At 43.7% G+C, this 12,665-nt stretch overlaps 1 protein-coding gene across 1 annotated transcript in view; it reads left to right on the top strand.

The window, feature by feature from the left end:
- Positions 1-3,507: 3,507 nt before the first annotated feature.
- LOC101995313 overlaps positions 3,508-12,665 on the top strand; it is a 54,689-nt gene continuing 45,531 nt past the window's right edge. The window contains exons 1-2 of the mRNA XM_026789179.1: positions 3,508-3,631; positions 11,066-11,126. Of these exons, the coding sequence (XP_026644980.1) occupies positions 3,508-3,631; positions 11,066-11,126 (185 nt within the window). The remainder of the gene's footprint in view (positions 3,632-11,065; positions 11,127-12,665) is intronic.

Here is a 12,665-nt window from a genome sequence, read left to right as displayed (position 1 = left end):
TTTTTCGAGACAGGGTTTCTCTGTGGCTTTGGAGCCTGTCCTGAACTAGCTCTGTAGACCAAGCTGGTCTCGAACTCACAGAGATCCGCCTGCCTCTGCTTCCCAAGTGCTGGGATTAAAGGCATGCGCCACCATCGCCCGGCGACAATCTTTGTTTTAATTTAGACTAGTGTGTGGCTTTCCCCAGGGAGACAGGAACAAACACAGCATCAAATGCTGTGGATGGGTGCAGGAACAGGCTCATTTTCTCTCTGATTAAAGGATTAAAAGGCAGGAAAGAAGCATTGGGAGAAACCTTTGGGGAACCTTGGGGAGCCACCACCATCTGATTCTTGGAAGATCAGGGTTCTTAGTCTCTCTCATTGATAAAGAATTTAAGAATGGACTCAAATGGAAGTTTGAGGAAAATTTATTAGACTCAAACAAAACAAAACAACTCCAAAGGGGGGGGGAGACCCAGGCCAAGCAAGCTATAAATCTTGCAGCTGTCCAGAGAAGACTAGAGAAGATTAAACTGACATGGAGGTCAGCCACATAGCAGAGAGGGGCTCTAGAGAAAGGTTAGGAAAGCCAAAACATCTGTGTGTTCAAAAATAGGGATTGCTGGGCTCCATGGTCAGTGCCTTTACAGCTAAGCCGTTTGACTGGCCCTGCTTGCAAATTTATTTTTGTGAATATACTAATGCACATCTGTGTATGTAGAGATTTTGTTATTTTCTTTTTATTTTACTATTATTATTACTTTTTTCTTGTTTGTGCTTTTTCAAGACAGGGTTTCCTCTGCGTAACAGTCCTGCCTGTCCTGGAATTCTCTCTATAGACCAGGCTGGCCCCAAACCCACAGAGATCCTTCAGCCTCATGAGTGCTGGGATTAAAGGCATGCACCGCCACTGCCCGGCTTTATTATATTGTTTTTGAGGCAGGGTGCCTTGTATCCCAGGCTGACCTCATGATTGCCATGTATCTGTGCATGGATCTGAGCTCTTGATTCTATAGGCCTCAGCTCCAAAGTGCTGGGATTACAGATATGTGCCACCACAGCCAGTTCACGTATACAGAAGTCTGAACTTTGAGCTTGTTTAGGCCAGGCAAGCACTCTACCAATTAAACTCCATCCCCAGTCCTGTTCTGGCTTCTTTGTTTTTGGAGACAGTACTCCAAGCTGGCCTGGAACTCACTGGTTTGAAGTTGTGACATTCCTGCCTCTCTGCCTCCTGAGTGCTGGAATTGAAGATATACATCATCTTTCTTGGCTTTTCTTTCTTTCCTTCTTCTTCTTCTTTTGAAGAATCATGAATGAAATCATATTTTACTAGTTGAGTGTGTGCTGCTTTCTTCATATTTAATAAGGCAAGGCTATCTTCCCACTTGTGCTCAAGTAAATGTTTAATGAGTCCCCAAGTAATAGGCATTAACTTACTAAAAATAGCTCACGGTTATAGAAAAAGATGAAAATGAATTGCATTTTTCTGGGTTCTCCAATTGTGTGTGTGTGCGTGTGTGTAAAAAGACACTGCTCATGTGATTGTGGAGGCTCATGTGTTTAGCATCATCAGGGTAGTTCTCAGGTTGCAGACCATGGACAAGTTCAGCTCTGAAGGCCTTCTAGAAGCTTCCCTTTTGCCTGGGAAGGGCAGCAGTTGTGCTTTAGTCAAGTCCTCTAACTGACTGACTGAGGGCCCTCTATATTACAGCAGGCAATCTGCTCTACCCAAAATCTGAGTTCTTAAAAATTCTATTTATTTATGCTTTATATACGAGTGCTCTGCATATATACCTGCATGCCAGAAGAGGGCATCAGATCCTGTGAAAGATAATTGTGAACCATCATGTGATTGCTGGGAATTGAACTCTGGAAGAGTAGTCCATGCCCTTAACCCCTGAGCCATCTCTCCAGCCCCTCAAAATCTGATTTAGTCATTAACTTTTACCGAAAAATAGCTTCTTATAATTATTAGACTAGCGTTTGGTCAGGTAAGCCCTGGTGTGGCTAAGTTGGCAGGAGTAATAGTTTTCATTCAAAATTCTGAATGAACCTCCCTTGTCGCTCCTGCTTCTCCTTTACAAGCTCCTTTTGCTCACTCTGGTCATTTTGCTTTTCGTCCCCTGCTCACTAACTGTGCTCTGAAGACAGAGATGAGTGTGGTGGTACACATTTATAATCCCCAAACTCAAGAGACAGATAAGGAGTCAATGACAGACCACATTAGCGACTCCGCCAGAGCCCAACTTGGCAAACCAGTGGATGTATTGGGCTTAGTCACTGGAGTATCACTTAGGGGTAACTTATTCGTTTGGTGGCATACAGCTTGCCTAGGATGTGCAAGAACTTGGATCTAATCCTTAGCACTGCAGGGCAGGGAGATAGAAACAATTGCTTTTATGGAACTTTTTCTTTCTTTCTTTTTTTTTTTTTTTTTTTTTTTTTTAAATTTTTGGTACCTGGAGGGACAGCCGTGGGTGCTAGGAACCAAACTCTTATATTTTTGATTGTGAGCCTAGCCTTTTAATCCGAGCCATCCCTCCAGGCCAGAACCTTTTTCTTATGTTTATGGGTCTTATTGCTTTCTGGATATGATATTAATGATGTTTACTTTTTAAAAAAAGATTTATTTATTTATTATGTATACAACATTGTGCCTCCATGTATGCCCGCACGCCGGAAGAGGGCGCCAGATCTCAGTACAGATGGTTGTGAGCCACCACGTGGTTGCTGGGAATTGAACTCAGGACCTCTGGAAGAGCAGCCAGTGCTCTTAACCTATGAGCCATCTCTCCAGCCCCTTAATACATGTTTACAATGGTTCCCTCAGTAGCCAGTCTTCAGAAATTAACTGATCCTACATTCAATATTACCAAGGCAACAACAACAAAAAATCCCACAAGCAAACAAGCAAACAAAAGCCCTAGCTCCGCCCCAAGGAGAAAATAAACTGGCAGGAAGTCCTTCATTGGCATGCTTGTCCCCTCTGCTCCTAGTAATTACTGCACAGTGACCATGCTTACAGAGAAGAAAACATCAGGAAGACCTGGCTTGAGTGTATATGCGTATATGCGTATAGGTGTCCTTTAGAGGCGGTGCCACGTGTGTTGTGAACTTTTGGATTAGTGTCTATATTTTGAGACTTTGCTGCGCTAGCTGGCCTGAAATCATAGTGTAGCCTAGGCTGACCTTTAACTCACAGAGATCTGGCCTGCCTCTGCCTCTTGAGACTAGGATAAAGGTGTGCACCAATGTCATCTCTTTTGGTAGAACTGAAGCTTTTGGTTGCAGAAATTCTGTCTTTTCTGCCGTACACGCAACATTTTGAACTGCAGTGTGTAGTATACAAATACTGAATGAGAGAGATGATCTGGTTGCTAAAAAGAAAAAAAAAGAAAGGCAAAACTAGAGGGAGGAAGGTACTGAAGAGGAGTGACTGAGAAAGAAGAAAAAAAGAAAAAGTAAAGAAGGGTGGGGAAAATCCCAGTTTCTGGGAGGTGGAGTAGAGGAAAATTGTTCTGCTATGCACCTCCGCCGCGGCAGGGGGCGCCGTTTGACCGAGCGAGTTTTATGGGCGTGGCACAAGGGGGCGTGGCCACAGCTAAGCGTGGCAGAAGAGAGGCTGAGGCGAGGTTCCACTGCTCCAGGTGAGTGTCGCCCGCCTGCTGTGGCTCACAGCGAGATCCTCCCGGCCCCCAAAGATGCCTCTCTGCTGGGGAGGCAGAATCCGGGCCTCAAAGGCTGGGCTGACTGGCTCCTGCAGACCTCAGTTTACCCAGCGGTTTTGTGGTGTGTATGGGGGGATGGGCTGGCTGCTTGGGCCCTCGGCCGGCTCTTGGACCATACCCTGGAGGCCCCATCCCTCTTCCTTTGCAGTCTGGCGGCTGGGGCCAAAATCTAGAAGGCCAGCTGTGCGACCCTGGTTAAGTCACGTCCCCCTCCTAGACGCCGGATTTCTCAGGGTCGAAATAGGTTGAGACCCAGGGGCACGGCGCAGAGGGTAAAGGCGCGCCTGACGGAGGTCGAAGGGGAGAACCGACCTCTGACCTCTAGACCAATGCTGTGGCACGTGAGCACACCTCAACCCCAGGAAGTAAATGTAAAAGAAGAGAAAAGAGAAAAGATTGCGTTGAAATAGGCAGTGTGCACCCTGCCTGATATTTTGATGGTTTTTAAGAGACCGGTCGATATAGGTTCAGAGCACATCAAACCACCGTTTCTTTGTGTTAGCGTCGTTGTGGTTATACTTCTATGATGGTGTGGTTATCATTTTTGATTGCCTAGTGTTTCTGGCTTTTGTTGTTGTTGTTGTTGTGCTGGGGTGGAATCCAGGACCTTCTGCGATATAGGGTGTACCACTGAACCGCGTCCTCAGTTTAATGTTCTGTGAATTCCTCCCCTGTAAAGGAGGGCTGGGTGGAAATCTCTGTCCTCACGTCTTTTATCTCAGCGTTGAATCAGGAGGAAAGGCTGAGGCTTAGTATTGCCGTCCTCCCCGCCCTCCAGGGGAGGGGGTCAGCAGTTGATTCTGAGGTTTCTGCTCTGTCTTAAAGAGGCATTTTAATATTAGAGTGTTTGATAGATCAGGCCCTTAATCCCAGAAGAGGCAGGAAGATCTCCAGAGCTCAAGGCCAACTTGGTCTACAGAGGGGGTTCCACGATGGCCAGGGCTACACAGTGAGACCCTATCTCAAGAAAGGAGGGAGGAAAATGGCGTGACTGGGCCTTATTTATGGCATAATGCCCGGGAGAGTCTTTGACTCTAGAAGTGCCTTGAAACAGCAGCTCTTCCTCCTGCGGTGTCTCCCTCCCCCTCTTAGGTGTTTGTATCCTAGGGTTGACCTAGGCGGTGGAAGCCAAGACTTTAGCCAAGTCAGCGCCTTCTGCCCCGGCTTCCCTGCAACCTGCATTTCGGTGCTGATTTCATTGCAGCCCTCTGTTGAGAAAGTGCGGGAATCTGCTGCTACGCAGAGTTGTCGCATTTTACCAATTCTGGTGACAGTGAGCTGGCTGGTGGGATGACCCTGTTTCCAATTTTTTTCTTTTAGAAAGACATTTCTTTCTTTCACATGTGTAACCAGACAGCTGCAGTATTTTTCGTTTTTACTTGTAAAGAATTGTAGAAGGTCGTTTCTATTTTGTCTATTGAAAATCTTTTTAACATTTATTTATTTGGTGTGATTATGTGTGCGGGCTCACGGGTGTGTGAATGTCAGAGGTTTTCTCCTTCCTTCATAGGTGTTCTGTGGTTGGGTGGCAAGTCAGGGAACTCACCTTGTCGGGCCTGACAACATATGCATTTACCCTCTGAGCCATCTAGGTGACCCAAATCTTTTTTCGTGAATATGCATTTTAAATATATTTTAAGTAAAAGCTAGGCAGTTCGGACTTTGCTTAGTAGTTGTTAGAAACTGACTGGCAAAAAAGAAAAGAAAAGAAAAATCTAACTGGCTGCCTTGGGCCTTCTTGTCTAACCTGAAAGTCTGATTTCATTATTAAGTCTTGTGGTAGTTGGCTTTTGTTTTAGCATAATGTTTTTTGAAGTGCAGCTGTTTTGCAGCATGTTGCTTGACTTAGTTCCTTTTGTTGCACTTTGGTTTTCCTTCTCTCTCTCTCTCGCTCTCTCTCTCTCTCTCTCTCTCTCTCTCTCTCTCTCTCGTGTTTTTTGAAATGGGATCATCTTATGCTGGTTTTGAACTTCTTGGTCTCAAGTAAGCCTCCCACTATAGCCAGCTGGGATTGCAGGTGAGCACTGTCAGGCAAGCCTTTTTACGTATGTATGTTTGTATACATGCGTGTATTTTAAGGCATTCACAAGTTCACGGGCATCTAGATTGTATTATGGCTAATGCTGCTATGAACATTATTGAGCAGGTCTTTGCATGGACCTATGTTTCATTTCTCTTGGAAAAGTAAGAGTGAAATTATTAGGTCATACAGCAAAGTTTGCCTTTTTGAGGACCTGCCACACCACTCTCTGAAGCTTTTATACCATTTTATATTCCTACCAGTAATCTGAGGTTCCTGAGTGCTTCGCAGTCTCATCAGTATGTTTGGAGCTGGATGTAGCCCCCAGGACCTTGTGCATGCTTAGGACATTGACCTACACTGCTCACCCATCTTAGCAGTATGCTATTGTTGGGTTTTGGTTTGTCTCTCTTACTAATTGTTGTTCCTAGACTCAGTGGTTAAGAGAATTGGCTGCTCTTCCAGAGGTCCCGAGTTTGATTCCCAGCACCCACATGGTAGCTCACAACCACCTGTAATGGGAGCTGCTGCCCTCTTCTGGCATATAGGCAGGCATACATGCAGGCAGAGCACACACACACACACACACACACACACACACACACACACAAGTCTCAGTTGAAATTGAAATTGTCTTTATCATGTTGTTCTTGAGGGATTGTCTTGCTTAATCCATGTGGGAGGCCCAGCTCACTGTGGGCAACACCATTCCCTGGGTTGGTGTTCTAGGCTATCTAAGAAAGCTAGCTAAGCGTGAACCTGTGAGCCAGGAAGTAGGTTCCTAACCTGATAGTGATGGATTGTATGACCTGGAAGTGTGAACCAAACAAACCCTTTCTTTCCCAAGTAGCTTTTGGTCAGCAACAGAATGAAACTAGGACTTTTTTTTTTTAAAAAAAGAATTATTTATTTATTATGTATACAACATTCCTTCCATGTATGTTTGTATGCCTGAAGAGGGCACCAGATCTCATTATAGATGGCTATGAGCCACCATGTGGTTGCTGGGAATTGAACTCAGGACCTCTGAAAGAGCAGTCAGTGCTCTTAACCTCTGAGCCATCTCTCCAGCCCCAGGACATTTTTTTTTTTTATTGTAATAAAACACTTTGTATTTGCCATCTTAGCCATTCTCTCCTTCTGTGGGCAAAAAAATTCACTCAAATACGTTACCTCTGCATGTTCTTCATTTTTCGTGCGAGGGGAAAAAGTGAAGTGAAAGGGTGTGGAGAAGAAGAGTAGGGGGAAGAAACAGAAGAAGAGGTGTCAAGGAGATGAAGAGGTTTCTAGTTTTTGCAGAAGTAGTTGGAAAATTCCATAGGCAAGGACAATGCTAATATCCATATCAAAACCACAAAAAGAGCAGGTCGAGCCTAACAAAGGATATCCCGACCTGGTCTAGAGGAAATACTTGGCATTCCAAATCACTAGATAAAGTTAATTTTTCTACTGTGGCCTTGCCATTTTACATCCTAACCAACAGATCACAACGGTTCCAGGTTCCTTCTTGCCAGTTCTTGCCTTTTTAAAAAAATTTTTTTTTCAATTTTTAATTTTTAAAAGATTTTTCTGTATCCTTATGCAGGAAAGAAAGGGCTTTGTTGGTTTTGCTTTGCACTGATTTTCCAGTCACAGCTGGCCCTGAGCTTTCCCGTGCTTTGTGTCACCTGTGCATGTTGCAGAAGAGGCTAGAAAGTCCTTTTTGGTTTTTGGAGATAGAGTTACTCAGTAGCCCAGGCTGACATGGAACACTGCCCAAACTAGCCTCAAACTCAGGACGGTCCTCCTGTCTCAAATACAGGTAAACACACCACTGCACCCAGGTCTTTGCTTGTTATTTAAATGTTATTTGCATTGTCTTTTATTATTGAATTTATAGGAGCTCTTTAAGTTTATTGTATTTTTATGGATTCTTTGTCAAAAATAAAATTCTCAGATATTTCCCTAATTACATGTTTTGAAACATAAAATTAAGAAATTAGTTAACATGTCCCGCTTATGAATTTTTTTTCCTTTTCTTTTTACACTGCTGGGGATTGAAACCAAGGGCCTTGCTACATGCTTGGCAGGCTGTCTGTCAGTGAGCTATATCCCACCCTTGGTTTTTGAGACAGAGTCTGTCTTACATATGTAGCTCAGGCTGGGTTTGAACACCCAATCTTCCTGTCACAGTCCCCTGAATGCTGGGATTATAATGTACGCCATCACACCTGATTCCCTTCAGAGCTAAAGAAACACACTCTGCCCCTGATTAACACAGTACAAAACCAACCAATCCCTGAGCACAAAATCCAGCCAGTCCCCAAACTTGTCCAAGCTCAGGGGTTAAAATTCAACCAGTTCCCACCCTGAAAATCTCCACCCTGGAAAAACTCTGCCTCTAAGAAGTCCTAAATAAGCCCTGTGCCTATTTCGTTTGCTGCTGCCTTTTTCCACCCTGGAAGAGGCAGCCACTCTCCTGGATTCTTCCCTCCCAGTAAGTTTCTTAAATGAGGCTTGGGTGAGACCTTCATTAGCTAGAATGGAGTGGAGGAGAGAAGTCACTACTTTTCTTCAGAGCTGGAGCAGAGAAGAGCCAGGCTGAACGCTTTTGCTGGGGAATCCTTCGCCTAGTGGAGCAGAGTCTGAGCAGAACTGTAACAACTTCGCGGGGGAATCCCTCCCCTGCTGGAGCAGAGTTGTTAAATTGGTGAACACTTTCTCTGGAGCAGGGCTGTAAGTGGCTACGCTTATGGTGGCTTTGTGGTATTCCTTGGCTCCGGACTCCTAGGATCCCTTTGCATCAGAACTGCAATGCTTACAGCGACTACTGCCTTAAACTACATTCGTTATTAGGTCAGTGAATGCTTGTCAGGTGCTACGTGCAGCCCTGGATGTTTATAAATTATTTTATTTTATGTACTTGAGTGTTTTACCTGCATGTATGTAAGTGCACCACGTTCATGCAGTGCCCGAAGAGGTCAAAAGGTGTCCCCAGGTTTGGATCCTAGCACCCATATGGCAGCACACAGCTGTCTGTAGTTCCAGTTTCAGGGCCGCTGTTCTGTCCTCCACAGGCATTACATGTGTGTGGTACATTACATACATGCAGTCAAATACTCATACACATAAAACTAAATATAAATAAATCTTTCCTCTTTATTCATTTCAGGACCCCAACGAATGGTATTGTTCTGTTAACATTTAGAGTGGCTCCAACCTCCTCATTAATCTAATCTAGAAACTAACTCCCTTAGAGACATGCCCAGGGGTTTGTTTCCTTGGTGATCCTCAGCTTCATCAAGCTGACAGTCAAAACTGACCATCATAAGCTCTTGCCCTAAGCATTGCTTGCTTGCCCCCCCAAATCCCCATGTCCTATACTGTTACTGTGAGGGAGCATAAGAACTTTGTAGGAAGGTAAACATACTGACCTTTTCTGATGTAATGTTAAAATGACAGTAATAAGTGTTGCCAAAGGATATCACATTGCTGCTGGAAATGTGAAATGGAACTGCCTCTGTGGAAAATAGTCTGGCAGTTTCTCAAAATCTTAAACATATAATTATTCTTTTAAAAAATAACTAATGTATATGTATCTGTGTATGTATGCCACATGTGTGCAGGTGACTGGGACCTGGAGTTATAGGCAGTTGTATGCTAGGGAATGGGACTCGGGTCCTTTGGGAGAACAGCAGTTTGTTTTCTCTAGCCCCACCATACAGTTATTTATAACTGTGTCACTGAAAGAGTAATTCTGCTTGCCAGGTGATGGTGGCTCACGCCTTTAATCATAGCATTTGGGAGGCCGAAGCAGGTGAATCTGTGAGTTCGGGACCAGCCTGGTCTACAGAGTGACCAGGACAGCCAAGGCTACATAGAGAAACCCTCTTTCTCTTTCTCTCTCTCTCTTTCTCTCTCTCTCTATCTCTTTCTTTTTTTTTTTTTAAAGAAGACCAGGTTCATATAAATTACATAAACAAGTATTTGTAACATCCTTATTCATAGTAGTCAAAAAGTGTAAGCAACTAAACCCCTGTCTCCTGGTGAATGCAAAATGGCATATCTGAACAGTGGAGTTTTCAGCCATAGGAAGAAAAGGGTGCTATATTCTACAGTGTGTACAGTCTTGATAGTGTGCTGGGTGGAAGAAGTCAGATATAAAAAGAGGACCATGCTCTTTGATTTCATTTATGTGGAATGTCCAGAATAGACGACTCGTAGGGACAGATCAGTTGTTGGGGTTGAGAAGAGGGAAAAGTAGAGAGTGGTCATTGAAGTTTTTATGGTGGTCGCACAACTGTGTGAATGGCCAAAAATACCCAATCAAACAAGAAAACACCATACAATTCACCTTTAGCCCATTCTGAGGGTTGGATTCAGGACTTTCTCATGTTGGGCAAATACTCTACCACTAGGTAGCACCAAGGTGCCCTCCGTCTTCTCAGTGCTATGCTTACAGCTGTGTATATCGTGAGTATCAATCTCTAGCGTGAAGATAAATAAACCAACGTACCTACCATGGAGTATATTTTAATGGAAAGGGTTCCTTAATGTTTCTTCCTATCACCAAGCTTTATTGTTTCTGCCTTTTAGTCTTAGACATTTCATCATCTCTTAGGAGGCTTATAAGTAAATCAATTAAGGGGAAAAAAAATCTCTGCTGGCCCTGAATGACAGGTGCTTTATGGTGCTTTGGCGACGTGACTTTTCTTTGTCATCCTTGTCCAGAAGCATGTGGCTCTGAAGGAAGGGAGAAGGCATGGCAAAGGGAGCTAAAATCTGTGAAATAAAGTTCAGTTGTTTTTTTAAACGTCTTTTGGGGTGCCGAGGATTAAACCTGGGACCTTGTGTTCCTAGGCAAGTGATCACCAGTGAGCAGCACTCCAGTTTTACAAATTATGCATTTCCATTGTGGTTTTAGCTTCCACTGCCTCTGTCTCCTTCTACAATCTCATCTTTCCTAGATGGTGGCTTTTTCTTTTTTTTTGTTTTTGTTTTTTCAAGACAGGGTTTCTCTGTAAATTAGAGCCTGTCTTGGCACTAGCTCTTGTAAACCACAGAGATCCACCTGCCTCTGCCTCCTGAGTGCTGGGATTAAAGGCAGGAGCCGCCACTGCTCGACAGGTGGTTTTGTTGATTAGACCTTTTTCTTTTCTCTTACACAGAAATGGAGTTCATAAAGGGTCTCTGGGCTGTAATTTTTAGTTCTTTGTTTTGTGTGCTTTGAATTGACAATCACAGGGTGGGAGTGTGGGCTAGAAACAAGGATTGCTGCTGATAAGAGTTTCACTGGAATCGATGTTGTGAAAATAAAATGGTCTCCTAATTTAATTGTTGAAATATCTTTTTAGGACTTAAGATGTCTTTGATCAGGCGCCATTTAGGACGTGGAAGACTTTCAGTAGCTAGAAGGTAAAGTGAAATATTTTTAAAATGTGTCCTGTGTTTTTTTAAATGTATTCTGGGGTAAAAATATCAAAATTCAGTGAAGACAGAAGTGCAAGTATCAAGATTTAACTTTGACAATTATTTCTTATTTCACTTTAATTTTTAATCAATATAATTAAGAAAAAATGACGTATTTTTCATTCTGGTATCAAAAGCAATACATAGTTTTTGGTTTTTAAATAAACTATTTTGGAATAATTACATACTCACAAGAAATACTTTGTAAATACATTCACAGCCCTGTGGTGTGTGGTATGAAGCAAGCCCCAACCACGTAGTCCATCCCTGGGTATTCTCCAGGGCTAAGCGATGTGGATTCTACACACTCATTTCTATACTGCTTGTAAATTCTGTTTCAGTGTTTGCAGCTAGTCTGGAAACGTCATTGTTCATGAATATTCATTAACTTTCTACTTCTGCAAATGTCAGAATAGCTGCTATCAAGCTTTTGTATTTTTTTTCTTCTCTGATTTTAAAGATTAAAAAGAAATTAGTTATGTCTATCCGTGTGTCTTTGTGCATGTGTGTGGGTGCCTATGGAGGCTAGAGGCAGCAGATCCCCTGGAATCCACTGGGAGCCACCTGGCATGGGTGGCAAGACTGAACTCAGGTCCTGGAAGAGCACTCTGTGCTTTTCACCATCTCTCCAGCCCCTTCTCTGTTGCTCTCAGTTTTAGCTACATATATTAGTTGTACAGAAAACAGGTATCGTTGTGACATTCCGTACATCTGTGTAATAGACTTGAATCGCACTCACCACCCCCTTCCTGTCTTACCCTTCTCTCCCTCCTCCAGCCCCCATATTCTTTATTAGCCTCATTCTACTTTTACTTTTTTTTTTTTTGCTTTTATTTTCTAAATTTGGCAGGAGAGAGACAACTTGTATCCTGTCTTTCTGAATCTGGTTTGTCTAGTGTAATAGGTGATCTCCAGTGTCATCTGCTTTCCTGTGACGACGTCCCCTTTTTCTGAGTGTGTGTTCGGGTGTGCAGGTGTGTGTAGTTGTGCATGCATGAGTGTGCTATTCTCAGTAACCATCTCTTGTGTTCTCAGATGGGGTCTCTCACTGGCCTAAAGGTCACCAATTAGGCTGGGATAGCTAGCTGACCAGCAAGCCGTACCTGCTTTTGCCTCCTCAGTGTTAGGTTTACAGGTAGGGACCACTATATCCACACATACCCATCCACCTCATGTTAATTCTATTCACTGAGCTTAGATCCTCAAGCCATGGCCAGCACTTCCCTACCGAGCTATCTGCACTGCTGGGGTGGCTAATTTTGATTGTTAACTTGACGTGCCTGGGAGGAAGGCATCAGACTGGCCTGTGGGCATGTCCGTGGGTGTTTTCATGATTGTTAATAAATGGTGGAGGAGGTCTTGACCCACTGCGGGTGGTCCTACTCCTGTGCGGGTGGGCCTAGTTGAATAGAAGCAGGGAAAGTGAGTCAGTAAGCAATGTCTCCTGTAGTCTTTGCTTTTGTTCCACTTCCAGGTTCCAGCTTG

The sequence above is a fragment of the Microtus ochrogaster genome, unplaced genomic scaffold (genome assembly GCF_000317375.1).
Source record: "Microtus ochrogaster isolate Prairie Vole_2 unplaced genomic scaffold, MicOch1.0 UNK15, whole genome shotgun sequence".
Taxonomy (NCBI): Eukaryota; Metazoa; Chordata; class Mammalia; order Rodentia; family Cricetidae; genus Microtus; species Microtus ochrogaster.
The sequence above is the reverse complement of the archived record's forward strand: the minus strand, read 5'-3'. Positions and strand labels throughout refer to the sequence as shown.